This window comes from Rattus norvegicus, chromosome 15, assembly GCF_036323735.1.
Source record: "Rattus norvegicus strain BN/NHsdMcwi chromosome 15, GRCr8, whole genome shotgun sequence".
Lineage (NCBI taxonomy): Eukaryota > Metazoa > Chordata > Mammalia > Rodentia > Muridae > Rattus > Rattus norvegicus.
This window is the reverse complement of record NC_086033.1, coordinates 3,252,662-3,271,297: the sequence shown is the minus strand read 5'-3', so window position 1 is coordinate 3,271,297 and position 18,636 is coordinate 3,252,662. Positions and strand designations below refer to the sequence as shown.

The 18,636-nt window shown below is 43.9% G+C and overlaps 1 protein-coding gene across 2 annotated transcripts in view; it reads left to right on the top strand.

The window, feature by feature from the left end:
- Adk (adenosine kinase) overlaps window positions 1-18,636 on the top strand; it is a 383,203-nt gene that overhangs the window by 24,448 nt on the left and 340,119 nt on the right. Inside the window, exons 1-2 of one of the 2 annotated variants that reach the window (XM_006251631.3) lie at window positions 254-635; window positions 18,530-18,604. In XM_006251631.3, the coding sequence (XP_006251693.1) occupies window positions 448-635; window positions 18,530-18,604 (263 nt within the window). In that variant the 5' untranslated portion in view covers window positions 254-447. Of the gene's footprint in view, window positions 1-253; window positions 636-18,529; window positions 18,605-18,636 lie in introns of those variants that run through there. The other variant, NM_012895.3, reaches the window with a different exon arrangement.

Genomic DNA, 18,636 nt, shown 5'->3' with positions numbered 1-18,636 from the left:
TGCCACGCTTATAGTTTTCCCCAGCCTGAGGTTTCCCAGGTGGCTGCTTTTCCTCTGCAGATGAGGTTTTGCGGGCTGTTAAACCGCGTCCATGATTTGTCCTGACAGCGTCCCTTTCCCCAGACTGTTAAAGGGACCTGAGCTCGCCGAGGTAGAGCGTGCCCATGTGACTGCGAACCCGGTTGCCAGCGGCGCGGCCATTTTTGAGGCGGGCACTCAACCTTGTTGCCCTGTGGGGCCGAGAGGGCAAGGGGAGGTGGTTACCAGGACTCAAGATGGCCACCGTGCCCCCTAGCCAGCCCTCTTGCTGGTCAGCTAGCCCGCGTGGCAGCGAGCCTGACCGAGCCCTACGGGCAACGAGCCTCGGCGCTCAGCCCTGGGGGCGGGGCTACAGCGGACCGACAGGGGCGGGGCGTCCGCCCTCCTCTGGCCGCAGCCAATCGGTGCATGGGGCCAGCTCGCCCCGGGCCGCCCGCGCGCGGGGTGTGTGAGGACGCGCTCTCCGTCGCTGAGTGCCAGAGCTGGGGAGCAGTTGCTGTGGTACCTACTGCTACCCAGACAGACGCTGAGCATCGGACATCGGGCGCGGGGCGCTGCGGTGCGGGACCGGTAGGTGAAGTCATGACGTCCACCAGGTAAGCAGAGGGCGGCCGCCTCAGCTATGACCCGGCTGGGCGTGAGCTTGCAGATTCAGGGAGAACTATTGCCTCTTCCCTAAGTCTAGAGCCTCCCTTTGCCGCTGGCCCCTCTTCTGTCGGACGTTCCCCCTCACACTTCTCACTGGTGCATTTCTGATTTCTTCTGAAGTTTTTGGGTCTGTAGCACAAGGCGCTGCCCTATTTGTTGCCACTTGCTTGAGGTGATCTTTGCTCAGATTCCAGGGTCTGTGGCTTACTTGTGTGTGTAATGAAATTCTCATGAAAAACTACCTCCCGCCCCCATCGACCCACTGTGGGATGATCCCGGCCCCAAGGGAATGTGCCCTGTACAGTGTGTGCCCATTCCTCTGTGTCATGACTTCTGACAGAACTTCATGGTTAGCCATGAGCAGATTTGTAAAGTTGGCACCTCTCACGTAGATTGTTCCCAAGTTGTGAAATTGTGTGTCCCTAAAATGTTTGCCTATGACTGGAATTAGTACTTTGGTTCTCGAAGGTACCATATGTCTGCCCACTTTTATATTAGCGTCACAAGTGATATCGATTTTGATAGAATGAAAACAGACTCACCCAATCACAGGTCCAGGGTGTGAGTGTTCCTCTTTTTTGGGTTGTGGCGATGGTGGGGAGCAAGTGGTTATATCTTAAGTGGCCTTGCCCACTTTATTTAGCTTCTACCGAATGCTTATGTAAATGTGACTGTTTATAAAAAAAAGTAAGTTTCCTCATTTACCCAGTGTTTTGGAATGCCTTTTTAAAAACAGTTCTTGGCTTTTATTTTCCAAAAGAAAGGGAGGCCCCAGCACAGATTTGAAGAGAAGTAATTTGGGGCCATGAGCTTTAAAGGACCTAAGTTCTAGTAATTTAATTGCTTTTTGTGGTAATTCTGTTACTAAATTAGAACATTTTCCTCAGGTATGATAGGACACAGTGGTGCAGATCCAGGATGATGCCTTTTCTCTTACATTTATAATGATGTAGTAAGGTGGACGAATTCGTTATGCAGGAGAAAGCCAGGTGTGGACATATGGAGACCCATATGGCCTCTTCGGTAAATGACATTGCAGCATATACATCTATCTTTTAAAGCTAATGGCATTTTACCGTAAATTAGGGTAGTGCCGTACAGTAGTGGCTAATTTCCCTTTTTTTCATCCGGATGTTCCTTCCCATCCCTACAGGATTAGGTGTGCTGGCCAAATGTGCTTTCTAAAGACTTTTTTAAATGTCCTGGGAACTGAACGCAGGGCCTTGTTCCCAAAAAGCACACCCTCCCTGTGGTTTTAATTGCCCATTTTACGCCAGGCCACTCCTCACTGGTGAAATGCCCAAATGGGTAGCATGGAGATGTGTTTGTAATGTAGCAATGAGTAGTTGTTTTCGAAAGTCTGAGTTATACCAGCCTTGGGTCTATTTTGAAAAGGCGGATAAATGATAGTGACGTTTCCTGTCTGCTTCTTCAGGGTCCGTTAAAGCCCTGAGTTACAGTGACTTGGCTTGGGGAAAAAAAAAATCATACTTTGCTGTAGGAACTAAATTGAAGAAAAGTTGAGTGCCTAGCACAAAATCGATTAGTAGCAAAGTTAGGAATCGAAATCTAGATCTTGATACCTTTGTAGAAACAGTACACTAAATTTTCTGGAAAAAAATGTATTTCAGTGGTCAAAAACTTACAAAATGTATAGATGTGAGACATCTGTAGGAACTATTTTGCTTTCCTCTTTCTGGTGGCTTGGTTCATACCAAGTGTCGGCAGGGAGGATGAGGAAGGCGAAGTTTGACAGTTTTGAAAGTGCCCAGGGAGGACTGCAGCTACTGCAATCACGTCATTGTCTTTATCAGTCAGCATGTCAGGCGTGTTCCCCTGCACTGCCCAGCCTAACAGTAACCCAAAAGCTGAGTCTTAATACCCTCTTCTGGTGATCCCATGTCCTGTGTCCATGCCATTACCCCACACCTAAAATAATTGTTGCTAAATATAGCAACGTGTGACTTTGCAATGATTACCAAAGAATATAGGATTAGAAACCAGACACACCTAGAATCTAATTGAGGCTCTTTTCTGATTCCTTTCTGCCACTGGCATCTGTTTAATGAGATGCCTCACTGCTGTGTTACTAGGAAATTGAACCTTAAAACTTTATTTTGATTTTGATATTTTGAGACCGGGTCTCACTGTTAGACTAGGTAGCTTAGAACTTGCTACAGTAGCCCTCCCTGGCTGTCCTCAAAATTGGTATCCTTTTGCTTTGATCTAAGTGCCGAGATTATAGGTGTGTCCCACTATCTGTACAGTGCTTTTAAATTTCAAGACATTTTCTGAGTGGAACCTAGTGTTTATCTTAAAAGCCTTTTTCCTCCCTAGGAAATGATGTCACTTGAAAAGACATGTTTAAAGCTTCACTTTATAAACAGGGAACAAACTTACCTGTATATTTGCCTCATTTTACAGTCGAAGACACTAAAGAGCAGTAGTAGTATAATTTGCTCAAGTTCACATAAATTGTTACATATTGAACCAGAGCCTAGATTTTGAGATAGCTAACTTAAGCTGGGCTATGCCGTTTTTAGTGTACCAGTTAATTCTTAAGACTTTCTAATTATTTCAATTAGACTATTAATTATTTTTTCAAGATTAAGGTCTTGAATGATTTGGCTAGAGGTAGTCTGACTATCATAATTAGTATTTTGTTCTACTTGTTGTTAGTGATGAGGAAGCTAAATTTTTGGCTTACAAAATTGGTTATTTTTGGAGAACTACTTTTATCCCTCGTTATGTGTATCAGGTTCTAAGTGAGCTTCACTTGGGCCATGTTACAGCATAGTTGATAAATTAATGTTTTTGTCACTTTTTTTTTTTTTTTTTTTTGGTTCTTCTTTTTTTCAGAGCTGGGGACCGAACCCAGGGCCTTGCGCTTCCTAGGCAAGTGCTCTACCACTGAGCTAAATCCCCAACCCCTGTTTTTGTCACTTTTAATTGTTTCAATAGGAAAGTTAAAGCGTAAGTTAAGTTTAGGAAATTTAGACAGTGTTGGAATGCTTTTCTTCCCTGTGTGGAAATTGTTTCCCGAATGGGAATGAAGTGATACATTCTTGTTAGGCAGGAGTAGAGTCTGAGACAATGTAGATCTTTCACTACAATTTGGTGTACTTTGTAACTGAACAATACTTTAAAAATCTCTTGGTTAAACATTGCCTCATCTTCCTAACCTTGTGCTCAGTCTGGTTTGGGATTGTTTACACTGGGAACCCTGTTGGGAGTAGCGAGGGTATTTGCTGTGCAGTCTTATGGCCAGGTTTGGCGGAGATTATTTTGGGACTCCTGAGTGTGACTGTGTCCATCATCATCATCATCATCATGCTCGAGCTGCTGCTGCTGTGGGTTAAGCCCACACGGGAAAGTTCTTGTGGCCTGTGGGTGGGGTCCTGGGGTATTTTTCTTTTTAAGGCTCAGGACTTTTGAGGTGCATCCAGTAGAATCCTCCAAACCACTCAGACGGAAAACATTATATGGAGACAGAAGTAGGGTTAAGAGCTATTTTAGTTGAGCTGTTTTCTTTGAAGCAGTTAAGCAGAATTTTCAAACTCTTTAGGACCTGCGAGTTTTCCTTTTTCCTTCCTTCCTTCCTTCCTTCCTTCCTTTCTTTTTAGATAATTTAAAAATTCAAATTGCTATATAAACTTTTATGTCGTGAGATTTCCTGATCAGTGACTGTCTTGGAAAACTGAAATAGGAACCGTTTCTTATGTGCAGTGTTGTCAGCTGTTAATGCTCATATTTATAAATAGGTCATCTTTGTTTGAGAAAACACACAAGGTTTTTTAACTCCCAATCCTTCCAGCCAGAGAATTGCTCCATTAAGCAGAACTGTCAAGGGTAAACCTGGAACCAAATGATGGTCGACTGTCCAAGTGTTAACCCTTTCCTGCTGCGTTTGTCCAGCAGCCATGCCTTTCTTTATTTCTGGTTGTTGCTTTTAAAAAATGCTGCAGTAGAACATGAATGAAGCCATCTTATAAACCAACCAGGTGACCGCATTTCCCAGTCGCCCAGAGCAAGTGCTGGATGATGTCTATTAGCTTGACATAATCACTGTTTAGGTCTTTTTTTTTGTTGTTTGTTTTTTGTTTTTAATCCTTGAAAGTGGTCCATTTGGAGAGTAAATGATCTGATTGGCCACCTCATGTATACAGTGTAATCATATTGTCATGGGAGCTTTAGTTGAAATGTTATTTGAAATAAGGCTATGCCCCTATTTCGTCTATATCTGGATGCTTCTCTCTGGCCAAACATTTTTATATTAAAAGAGTTCTGAGCATCTCAGTGTAGTATATTGAACAAGAAAGCACGTTATGTGAAGTTTAGAATCAGGTATTTGCTCTCTGATTTTTGAGAGGTTATGTAATCTCGCTGAATTTTTTTCCCTAGGCATTCTTTCCAAGTCTGTTAAGCAGAGATAGTAATAATAATAACAACAACAACAACAACAGCTTCCCTATTATTGTTACATTGTGAAGATTTAAAAAGAAGCTCGCATGGTGGAAGGAGAGAGCCTGTTCCTACATGCTGTCCTCTGACACCCACTCAAGTAGCACACGTGCGCGCACACACACACACACACACACACACAGAGAATAAATAAATAACTGTACAAAAACAGTTTTATCTAGCTCAGGGGAACTTGCTATTTAGTGAAGCATTCACTTCTTTTCAGAACTGATTTACTGTGAGGAGAGCAGGGAACTATTAGAGAAGTCGGGAAGGAAGATTTTGGGAGCTTCCGGTTGAGACTTCAACAAGTCAGTATGCTGAAAAGAATTTCCCAATAGGAAATTTAAAAAGCAGATAGTGCTGGTGAGAGACAGACCATTCTAGAACATGAAACCAGAGACAAGAATTAGTGCACAAATGGGGGGCTACAAAGCCAAGGTTTATATTTTTTCTGTATATATACAGTACATATACTGTAAAACCATTGAGCCTACATTAGCATTTTTTCTCAGTGCTGGAGACTGAACCTCTTATCACACAGACTACACCAGTGAGCTGCATCCCTGTGTAGCTCAATGTTGACAGCATAGTTGTCTGTGCAAACAACACTCAGCCACTCAGCTTTAGTTACAGGACAGTTTTGGGGAAGTTCCCTTTTACCTCCTTTCAGTTAATCCTTCTCCGCCCAGACAGCTACGTTCATTCTTCCGTTAGCAATGATTAATTCGCCCGTTCTGTAACTTCGTATAAAGAGTCTTGTACACTAAGGGCTACTTGGGTTTTGTTTATGGTGATAACTTTGAGGCTCACCCATTTTGGTGTGTCAGTAGCTTATCCCTCTTCGTTCCTGAGAAATGTCCCATCGTTTGTAGGTAGCAAATGCAGTCTTTATGTTGATTGCAGTTTTTTGGCTGTGATGAACAAAACTACCCAGGGACATCCTGTTTTTCTTCTGTCTTCCTTTCTGTCCTGCTAAGAGAGTACCCAGGCTTTGCACACGTAGGCAGTGGGTCTACCACCTTTCTCTATTCCTTCATTCAGAACACTGTCCCACGCCTTTGTGTAAATGTGGCAGTGTATTAGTCAGGGCTCTCTGGAGCAGTAAAACTGATGATTTAAATTGAAGGGGATTTATCATGACTGGCTTACAGGGCGTGGTCTGTGTGGATAGTCCAGCAGTCGCTTCCAACTCTGTGCAAAGCCCAAGATTCTGCTAGTTAAGTATGCAGTATACAAAGCTGGGTGTCTCAGCTGGTCTTTGGTCTCTGTTGGACTCTTGAAGTGAACCAGGGAATGAATGCCTTAGAGTAGGATGGGAACTTGGCAGGGAAAGTGAGGGCAAAAGTCCTTCTTCCATGTCCTTTCAGGTGGGCTGCCACCCAAAGGTGGTCCAGATTTATATCCAATCAAGAAAATCTCACAGGTGTGCCCAGATACTTAGGTCTCAGGTGACTCCAGATACAGTTAAGTTGACAACTAAGCGCACTCCTGTCAACCTGACACATAGTCAATCCCCTTAAACGATAACCTCGTCCACTTAACATGACATGACAGTTCCACATACAACCGAAACACATTATATTTCAGAACTGGTAGCAATATCCTTTGAGGAATGCTTAGGGTTTTAGTGTCTTATAAATGTGATAACCACTAATATATGAATTGATTTCATGTTACATCATAAAGCAATAGAGAAATACGAACATTGCATAATGTGTATAAATACATATGCAGATACATTCTTAATGAAACAGGGTAGACATATTCATGTCACTTACATTCCATGTTTCTACAACTGGTCACATGACCTTAACTGGTATTTATAACTTCCTTTACTACCCAGTCTGTATTTTCTCCACCCTCAGAAAGCACTTAGCAGGTCTTGGTGCTTTCCTGGAGGAGTGACCCATAACTTCATTCCTGAAGGGTCTGTGTGCTTTGTCGTCCCGCCTGGACACACATGGTAACACCGAGAGACGTACTCCCTAAGGGATCTTCTGTTCTCTACTTCTTATCTAATTGTGGAGAAGCAATCCAGTTTCCCCTTGGCAATCTGGATCAGTCACTTCCCCCTAATACTGTTTTTCCATTTTTAGCCTTTTGGCTTAAGGGCATCAGAAACCCAAAGTGGCCAGAAGTCTGAGCTTTCAGTTATGTGGAATGTTGTGTGTGTGTGTGTGTGTGTGTGTGTGTGTGTGTGTGTGTGTGTGTGTCTTTAGGGAGAATCAATCCCCATTTGGGAACCAAAATTCTAGGCCATCAGATAAGGTTGCAGGACTGGAGTCCAACAATTTCCTAGTGGGTCATTAGGGGTCACAGTAAGTAGAATCATTCCTTTCTTACCGCTTGATAACGGGGCCTGTGAGTCCTGGCTGTGTGAGGAAACCATACCGTGTATTGGACATTGATTCAGAGTGTATACTGCCTTCTGGAGACCGACCCCTGCACCGTCATTCCTGAGTAGTGTTACCCAGTTGCCCTGCAACTGTGTCTTCAACCATCCCACCATTCTGTCTGCTCAGACGCTTCAGGATGGTAGGAACATGGCCAGACCAATGGACTCCGTGAGTACGGGCGCACCATCACACTTCTCTGGCTAGAGTGAGTCCCTAGGTCAGAGGCAATCTGTGAAATGTCCCCCCTTTCCCCCGTTATTTTTCCCTATGGAATGAGGAATCAAACCTAGGGCCTTGGCTACGTCTCACCGAGCTGTGTCTCCAGTGCCTACTCCCTTGCATGGTTTCTGAGTCAGAGTCCCAATGTGTAATCCCTACTGGCCTACTAAAGCTCGCTATGCAGACTACTTTAAGACTTGCTGCAGGGGTTGGGGATTTAGCTCAGTGGTAGAGCGCTTGCTTAGGAAGCGCAAGGCCCTGGGTTCGGTCCCCAGCTCCGAAAAAAAGAACCAAAAAAAAAAAAGACTTGCTGCTATCTTCCCGTTTCTGCCTTTTATTTAAGTCTTAACATCTGGGAATTTTCTAGTCAAATTTTTATTTCCTGTTAATTCAACAGAATTTATTTTTTTTTCCTGTATGGGTGTTTTGCTTGCATGTACATCTGCACAGACTATGTGCTCGAGGCCAGAAAAGGGTGTCAGATTCCTTTGAAGTGGAATTACAGATGGTTGCAAGCTGTCGGGTGGGTGCTGTGAATCGAACCTAAGTCCCCTGGAAATAGGTGCTTCTAACTGCTGACCCATCTCCAGCCTCCTCGTTATTTTCAGTCTCTCTCCCTCTGTCCCTGCCCTTCTGTCTCATTCATTTGAGACAGTGTGTGTGTGTGTGTGTGTGTGTGTGTGTGTGTGTGTGTGTGTGTGTGTAGCACTGACTAGTCTGAGACTTGCTGTGGCAGACCAGGTCTGACTCATAATTTGAGAACCTCTTGTCTCACAGCCCTGTTGAGTGCTGGAACTAGAGTTGTGTGACACAATGATTGATTTGTATCACTGTTACATTTATTTGTGTGTGTGTGTGTGTGTGTGTGTAGGTGTATAGTGTGAATACCACATTGTGGGTGAGAGGTAGAGGACAGTTGGGAAGATTTGCTTCTCTCCTTCACCATATGAGTCTTTGGGATGAAATCCAGGTCGGTAGCCTTAACGGCAAACGTCTCTACCTGCTGAGCCATCTCACCAGTCCTTCAAGTTTTTGGTGGTGTTGGTATGATTACTTTGAGTCATGATTTTACCATGTGACCTAGGCTAGAATTACAATTTCATTTCATTATATTATCATTTAGTCCTTTGATATCTACAAAGACTAGCTTTATGGCCTGGACTGTTTTGGTGAATAGTACATTTGATTTCGAACTCTTTAATTTGCGCACACATGTGCGTGCGTTCGTGTGTGCGTGTGTAGATCCAAGGTGGATATTAAATGTCTTTTTCTATCTCTCTCCATCTAATCTTTTGAAACAGGGTCCCTCACAGAGTCTGCAGCTTATTATGATTAGATTGGTCAGCGAGCCCTCAGGATCCTCATGTCTTTGTCTCCCAGTGTTGGGGCATCTAGAGGTGGGCCACAACACCCACCTTTTATGTGATTTCCCTCCTGGACTTAAACCTCCATGTAAGTGTGTGTGTGTGTAATCACATGTACCATGGTTAGAATATGGGAATTGGCACTGTCCTTTTACGGTAGGAATTCTGAATGTTGAACTTACTTAGGTCGTCAGACTTAGAAGCGAGGACCTTAACCCACTGAGCCATCTTGCCAGCCCTTTTGGTTCTGAGGTCCTCATGCTTGTGTAGCTAGTAAGCACTTAACCATCCAAGCCTCATTTAATAATGCTTTGAGTGGAAACCTCATGCAGCAGTGCTTGAGTTTAGCATTTTGTAAACACCAATTTGTCTGTTTGTTTTAACTGTTTTAAAGATACCAGTGATACAGTACAAAGTAACTTTAAAGCAGACATCAGTTTATACTCACAGGGTTGAATAGCTAGCACTGCAGTACAATTGTAAAACATTTTTATCAACTTGAAAATGAAACATCATAGCTGTTAGCAGCCACTCACTTTCTATTTATTGTGCATCCCAAACCATCCTTTGGTAACTGTGAAATCTGTTTCTTTTGCCTCTGAATTCTTGCTTTGTTTCCTTTTCGGGACAGAGCTTCTCTTTGTAGCGCTGGCTGCCCTGATACTAGCTCTGTAGACCATGGTGGCCTCGAACTCCGAGATCATCCTGCCTTTGCCTCCTGAGTGCTGGGATTAAATGTGTGTGCTTACTCTGTTGTGTCATGAGCACAAGCATGTAATTTTAGTCCCATGTGAACTTTTTTCTTTTAAGTTTTTAAAAAAAAGCTTTCACTTATTTTTTTTTTAATATGTACATTACGGGAAACAAAACACAAGAAGGCAAGAACAAAGTCACCCAGGCATAAGCAGCTCAGCTCGATGTGTCGTTCTAGATCCCGCAAGTGTACATACACTTGGGTAGTGGAGATTATATAGTATGTGCCATGCTTCCCCCACATTGTGAATATTCACCAACTAAAAACTGCTACACAAGGATTTTTGATGACCAAGAGTACACCGTGCCATCTCAATCTGTTAGAGGGAACTGTAATCCTGTCTTCCTTGGCAACAGAAATTTCATAGAAGACAAAAACAGCAGCAGGCCTCTCCTGTGTGAACCTCAATCCTTTCAGAGAGTAAAATGTTTTGCAAGTTCACCCAGGTCGTTTGAAGTCATGGCATTTCATTCCTTGTAGTTGGATACATTTTGGGTGTGTAGATACATTTCGTTTACCCAGCTATACGGGTTATTTTCGCTCTGGCTACTGTAAGCATCCGTGTGCACATTTTTGTGTTGCCATATGTTTGTTTTTCTTAGGAAAGGATACAGCTTCATAGGATAATTTTATGTTACTTTGTGAACAAAAATTCCTGGAAAGAAGCTGACAACAAAAGCTGACTGACTCATTAGAACTTTAGTGATGTGGGGACGATGGAACACTGCCAGGCCAAATTATCTTGGGCTATCTTTAACACACTTAATAACCACTTATTGTCTTCCTCTCCGTGTGACCTAATATCTCTGTGGCCGTTAGGTAAACCTTTTGGAATGTACAAACCGACCCCTGCAGACATCACCTGAGGCCTGTAGCTGATCTCCCAGCTTTCCTGATGTTTCTACCGATGTATTCAGAAAGTGTCTCGATTTATGGTTTTCTTACTGTAAAACTTCATTAAACTCTTACACATTGGAACCTGGCATTTGGGGAAACTTTCTGGGTATGAACAAACCATTTCTTTTTGTTTCTTTGAGGTAAAAGCTCCCGTTTTTCTGTTTTCTTTCTTCTCTGTCTCTTCTTCCTTAAGACACTGCAACCCTGTGGAATAACGTGGCGGCATCATTTTATATTTCCAACCGTGTCTGAGGACTCCAGTTTCTTCACATTCCTGCCAAGACTGGCTACTGTTTCCCAGTCTGCTTAGAGATCCTGGGTGCCTGTTGAGGCCCGTCCTAAACCCTCAGCCAGGCTCACAGCTGTAAAGCCGGAGCCTGTGCTCGTGCCGTCGTCTTCTTCCCAGGCAGACACGGGCGCTTCAGGCCTTCCCTTGTCTTCCTTGAGCTCGGCCACCACAATTTTAGGAACCTTCTGGATGTTGCCTCTGTGGACCTTCTCCCTTACACTTTCCCCTTTATGTTTCTGGTTAACTTGTTTGCTCCAATGCTTCAAGCAGCTGGAGTGCAGCCGGTTGCTTTCTACAGAGCCTCTGGGGAGACTCAGCACAGAAGCTCAGGACCAGGTCAGACCCTGGGGAGCCTTGAGCTTTTGAAGGGACCCCACCAATAAGCTGAAGTGATAGAGCTTTGACAGTGCACCAACACATTTCTCACCCCTCCAGGGGCTGCCTAGCGCCTGGGTTCAGTGTGCGAGGGCTGTTTTTTTTCAGAATTACTATGGACCTAGGGAGAGGCAGAGAGGACTGTATTGCTGCGATAAAACTGTAAAAGCAACTCAGAGAGGGTAGGGCTTACTTCTGTGTACAGTCCCAGATCCCAGTCCATCATCAAAGGAAGGCAGCACAGGAACTCAAGCAGGGCAGGCCTCTGGGGAACCCAAGCTTGGCTATGAAGCAGTGCTTAGTGGCCGTCCTCCTGGCTTGGTTAGTTTGCTTTCTCATACAACCTAGGACTGCCTGCTCAGGGTGCATCCCTACCCCCATGGGCCTTTCACATCAATCATTAATCAAGAAAATGATCTACCAACCTGCCTGCAGGTGTTCTCTCAGTTGAGTTTCTTCTTCCTAGATAACTCCAGCTTGTGTCAGGGTGATAAAAATCTACTAGGGCCTTCAAGTAAAACCACGAGAAAGTGAGCGACTTTCATGCATTTCAGCCACTCTCCCATAGCTGTTTATGCATTTTCTTCACGTCTGGAACTCTGTGATCTAATTGTATAAAGATGAGTCAGTCTTGCAGTCTGAACATAATTTATTTATTAAAACATTAAGCCGGGCGGGGTGGCCCATGCTTGTAATCCTTGTACTCCAGCGGCCCGGCCGTGAATCACAGAGCAGCCCAGGCTACACGGCAAGACCCCGTCTCAAGCAAACAAATGTCAATATTTCGGTATTATGTTCAAGAAAGATAACGAGACAATCGTTCGTTTACGGAGTTGCTTTGTCAGTCAGGCCAGACCCTGTGAGGAAAGCCCTGGCACGGCCCCAGTCGTCTGTGAGGAAATAGCACAATGCTTTAGATACACATCACTTTTCTTCTGTAGCGTCTTCAGCCCTCTACTCTTCTGGTAATTTCTGCAACAAATGTGAATATTTAGGGGCTAGAGAGATGATGATGCAAGGGTTAAGAGCCCTTACCTAGCCCCAGATTAGTTCAGTTCCTAGACCCCTCTATCCCTGTGACTTCAGCTCCAGGAGATCTGCAGCCCGATTCTGGCTCTTGAACATATGTGGATGTTCATATTCTCTCTCTCTCTCTCTCTCTCTCTCTCTCTCTCTCTCTGTAAAGAAGAATAACATAAAATGTTAAAGAACCGTATGTGTGTTCGGATTTCAGCTTCTTGGGGCCAGCTTTACCTTGCTCATACACCAGGTTTTTTAGAATTCCTCGGGCCTTCTAGGTGATTGATTTTGCCGCTCTGTGGGAGTTTCCTGGTAGCTGTCCCCCACCATTGGAGCTAGGATGGGATGAACTTCCATATGTTCCTCTACATTTGGATGAAACATTTGGATACATAAACCACAAACCCTGCTATTTATTCCCCAGAAGAATCTGTTGTCAAAGGCAATCTCGAAGGGGACTGACTGGTCTGGCCACCCATTCTCAGAGCCCATTAAAATAGCCGGACTTAAAATGGAAAGCAGGAAGGGGAGATTTATTCAGTGTGGTTGTTTGAAAGGAGGGACAGAGAGACCCGTACCCAGTCGTCCCCAATCGTCCCCAATCTGTCTTCAGGATCCTGGAGTTTAAGTACAAGACCAGGGATGTGCACATCTGTGTGGTCTGATCAAGGCGTCTGCTTTTCCCTCTCGCCCTGTACGGTGGTCTGACAAGCTGTTAGAGCTGTGTGAAAGCTTTCCTGGAGACAAATCCTTTCTTTCTCTAGCTCCTTTCCTTCTCACAGCATGAGATTCCTGGAGAAAGCCCCATTTTTTTGGCGTTCATTGTCTCAATAGAGAGTCAGATTGAGAGATGCCAGTGTCCCTTTAGAGTATCTTTATTTCTGCCAGTCCTGTGCAGCTCCCTGTGCAGTTAAAGATGGCCTATCTCTCCTTATCCTCTTGCTGCTGTCTCTCAAGTGTAGTGGTAGGACTATAGGTGTGGGTAGTCATGCCAGCCGGCTCTTACCCATTTTAAAAAATAGTTGTCGTTGCTAGGCATGGTTGTGCGCCCCTTTAATCCCAGCACTCCAGAGGCAAAGGCAGAGAATATCTCTGTGTTTGAGCTCAGCCTGGTTGACATAGTGAGTTCTAGGACAGCCAGGGCTACACTGAGAAACCCTGTCTTAATCCTCTACCCTTGTCAACAGCCTCCCCCTCCCCGAAAAAGTGACTTGACTGTGGCCTTCGCTCCATTACTATAAAGACTTGGGGAAAGTTTTTTCCATGTTGGTACATGCAACTCAGTATAGCCTAAATCCATGTTCCTCGTATGCTCTCTCCTACTCGGCTTCAGGATAAACCTTTGAAGAACCAGTCTACCTCCACTGTAGCCTAAAATCCTTCTTATAGCAAAGACAAACTAGGTTCATTTCTCTTTATGATTAACCCTCTGTGTCTCAAGGATTGGGTAATGCCCCACCGGTAGCCTTAACTACAAAATGTTCTGTACTGCCTGTTCCAGGAATCGCAATCATGTCTTTATTTTAAAGGTTTGCACATCTCGCTTTTGAACCTAACTTGTTTCAAAGGGTTACATGGCCACCAATGACTGCCTTGTTATGCCCACCTTGCAACCAGGTCTTGTCTCAGGAAGAAGTAACTTATGGTCTACTCCTGTAACACTCTACCTCCCTTATCCACCAGATCCCCTGTTTGGAACCCTCCCTACCTCTGAGCTATATGAAAGTCCTGTCTCCCTCACATCCAAATCTGACCCCTTGAACCCCACCTTAGGGGGAGGCAGCTTGTGGCCTTTCTCATTCCCTCTTTGTGTTTAACACCACCTCTTCTCCTTCCTGAGCTGAGAGATAGTTTTTAGGAAAATGGCATCTCCCTACACATCTTGTTTTTGTTGGTGATGACATGTTTCTGTTGCTCATATAAAGCATCATGTCCATAAACAACTCATGGGACAAAGAGTTTATTTTGGCTTACAACTCCAGAGGGAGAGTCCGTACTGTTGCCTGCTCCTAGTGGTGAACTTTCCCCCTCACAGTTCTGCCTCCTAAAGCTTCCATAGCTTCCTCAAACAGCACTACCAGCTAGGAACCGCAAATTCAAATACTGCAGCCTATGTGGGACATTGCTCATTTGAACCACCACAGTCTTCCTCCACCGCAGTCTGTCTGTCCCCGCCCCCCACCTCCTGCTGACCACCCGCCTCTACCCAGGAGCCTTTTTGCCTTCTTGTCTCAATAATTCAGTTATCTTCATTTCTCCTTACTCTCCTCTTTTGACCTCTTTCCTCTTTTATGGTCCCTGTTTTATGACTTAAGCCACCCCCAATTCATACACGTAGAAAAATTAAAATCCACGGTCTCTATATGAGGGGAAAACATGCAGTGTTCTTTTTGGTTCCCAGTTACTTTGATAATATAGTTTCCAGCTATACCCTTCTTCCCATAAATGTTATAAGGCACATAGTAGAACTCTAAACCTTTTTATTTATTTTATGTGTATTAGTGTTTTGCTTGCCTGTATATTTGTACACCACATTTATGAGTTACTCGTGGTTGTGAGTCGTCATGTGGGACTGGGGATTGAACCCAGGTCCTCTGGAAGCTATCTCTCCAGCCCTGTGCAATGGAATTTCATCTTTTTAAATATTTGATGGCTTTTAAGAAATTGCAAAAGCAAAGCGTGATCCAGAACAGGAGTCATTTAGTTGTTGCCAACGATGCATTTTGCATAACCATGCTGTTTTGCAAATCCAGGAAATCAATGTTAGTCTAGTACTCCAAATTTGACTGTAGGGTTTTTACCACTTTTTGTCTATGCCTGTTTTCTTTTAAATTTAGCTGGTAGCGATGTATACTAACATAAGTCTTATCATGTCCAAGTTTGTCTGTTATCACAATTGGTACTAAACTTAGTTCACTACAAAGAAGCATTACTACGCTGTCCTTCTTTGGTCATGTTCTCCCCTAAACTCAACCTGGGCACTTACTGATCTGTTTTGTAACTACAAGTTCTTTGTTGCTTTGGATTCTGTTAAGTGGGATCACTAGGTATCCTGTAAATTAGATTTTTTTATTGCTAAGTTCACTACCTGGTTTTCTTCTTTGCTATTACACATAAGTCTGTTAGTGTCAGGGGTGAGGAGTTCCCATAATCAGGCAACTTCAACCCAGGCAGACTGAGATTTGAACCTTCATCGTGGAAAAGAACTGCCTAGTTGGCTTAATGCAGGTATTTTAATATAAACTTAAACATGAGAATGAAGGGAAAGAGAGGCTCTCAGAAGACAGCAAGACACACCCAAGTGTGGCTATATGCTTCCTAAAGGATAGCATGGGAAAGAAAGATACCCATGTGTAGGTGTGGCTTCTCAACGGAGAGGCAAAATTAATCGTCTCAGCATTAGCAGTGTATACCATTTTCATGGCTGTCAAGTTCTCTCTCGAGAGGCTGTTGGGAAACCTTCCCTTTCAGCCATCGCTGATAAGTGAGATAAGGGAGAAGGCTCAGAGAAGCCATGGAGGGAATTGTAGTCTGATAAGGTTACCCAGGAGCCACTAGGGTTGTGCAGTGAGTGTTATAATCTTTTCCTCTGCAAATACAGTTTCTGATGAGATTCCTGAGACATTTCTGGCTTGCAGCAGGGATGGGAGAAGAACTGTGAGTGATTGGTTGTGCTGTGTGGAAATCTTGCTTCTCTGCTGGCAGGAGGCTCTAACTGGATTCCAGGGCGAAAGGCGGAGGGGGTGGGGCTCCCTTTCCTCTCAAGGTTCCCCTGCCTTTCTGCCCTGCTTCATTATGGACATGAGCATGTACGTGTAGGTTTCCGTGTAGTTAAGATTTCATTTCTTTAGGGCAAGGATTCAGTTGTGCAATTCTTGCTTCTGTTTGCTCCTGCCTGTTTTTGTCAGCTGTGGAAAGAGAGGTGTTAAAACCAAATGCGGTTTTTGTGTTTAGGGCCGGGATATATAGCTCAGTGATAGGACCATACTTTGTATATGCAAGGTCTTGGGCTTCCTGGTGCTCTAGGGTTCGGAGACACCGTGCTCCCCCCCACCCCCCGGTGTTCAGAGTTATTTCATTTGGTGCATATGTGCTTTGTATTGTTACGTTTCTTGATGAAATGACATTAATTTTCATGAAATCCCTGACATCATTTATCTGTATATCTGCACATTTTAAAGTGAACTTTGTCTGCTGCTAATATACGCTGCAAGTCACGTCTCGACTGACTGCTGACTTGATGCCATCTGTCTCCCAACCATTTCACACTTTCCTTGTTCTCATATATAAAATATATCTTGACTACACGTATATTTAAAGTGTATTTCTAAAGTGAATGTGTAGTTTGAATTTATATATCAAAGTGTATCTCTACATTTGAATAGCTATGTATATAAAATATATAATATGAAGTTCAAAGGCTAACTTTGAACTTACAGAGATCCTCCTGTTTGAATGGTGGTATTTCACATCTTGGCTATCAGGATTGCTAATAGCTGAGTAGTACTCCATTGTGTAGATGTACTACATTTCCTGTATCCATTCCTCTGTTGAAGGGCATCTGGGTTCTTTCCAGCTTCTGGCTATTATAAATAAGGCTACTATGAACATGGTGGAGCATGTGTCTTTGTTGTATGTTGGTGCATCTTTTGGTTATATGCCCAGGAGTGGTATAGCTGGCTCCTCAGGTAGTGGAATGTCCAATTTTCTGAGGAACCTCCAGACTGATTTCCAGAGTGGTTGTACCAGCTTACAATCCCACCAACAATGGAGGAGTGTTCCCCTTTCTCCACATCCTCGCCAGCATCTGCTGTCACCTGAGTTTTGAATTTAGCCATTCTGACTGCTGTGAGGTGGAATCTCAAGGTTGTTTTGATTTGCATTTCCCTGATGACTAAGGATGTTGAACATTTCTTTAGGTGCTTCTTAGCCGTTCGATATTCCTCAGCTGAGAATTCTTTGTTTAGCTCCACACCCCATTTTTAACAGGGTTATTTGATTCTCTGGAGTCTGTCTGGTTGTGATGGTGCATGCAGGTAGGATTTGCTGAAGGAGGCAGAGACAGGAGGATCACGAGTTCAAGGCCAGCCTGGGCTACACAGATAAGTTTTAAAGAGTAACGACAGTGACACTGTGTGTTTAAAGTAGGAGTGTGATCCCAGGATGGTGTCACACATCTTTAATGGCAGAGTGGGTCAGCTACAGTTTTGGGGTCAGACATACTGGATTAGTTATAGCTGATAGAACAAGATAAGAATAAATGCCTTCTTATATAGCATTTTCATTACTCAAGATGTTATCTGGATTAGTGTTTGTCTTGGGGTTTCTGTTGCTAAAATACCACAACCACAAACAACCTGGGGAGGGAAGGGCTTATTTCATCTGACATGTCCTGATGACAGTTTGTCATTGAAGGGACTTGGTGCAGGGACTAGTGAGAAGCTATCGAGGGGTGCAGCTCACTGGCTTGCTCCCCGTGGCTTGCTCGGGTGCTTTCTGATAGCAGCCAGGGTCACCAGCTCAGGGGTGGCACTGCCCACAGTGACCTGAGCCCTCACACATCAATCATCACTCAGAACATTTTAGTTAAGGGTCCTTCCCAAATGACTCTGGCTTCTATTAACCTCACATAAACACCATTGGTGATTCACCGTTATGACAAGAATGATAAGGTCATCTCCCTCTTTTGTTATGTTTCAGTTTTATTTCATCTTTTTAAATCTTTTTTCCTACATGGATAATATGCACATCATATGCATGTAGTGCCTCTGGAGGGCAGTAGAGGATGTTGGCCCCCCAGGAACTGGAGTTACAGGTGGTTGTGATCCACTGTGTGGATGCTGTGAACAAAACCCAGGTCCTTTGCATGAGCAACATGTTCCCTTAACCACTGAGCAGTCCTGCCAGCCCAGTAACAGCTTCGTATTGTCTCTAAAATACTGTCTTACGTGCCATTGGCAAATTAGAGGTTTAATCAAATATCATGTGAGGCTTATGTTCGAGTAAAGGTATTTATTTTCATATTTGCATTTTCTAACCTTTTTTTATCCTTTTCCCTTTCTAGTGAAAATGTGCTGTTTGGAATGGGGAATCCTCTTCTTGACATCTCTGCTGTGGTAGACAAAGATTTCCTTGATAAGTAAGTATTCATGTATACTACATCCCTGAAGG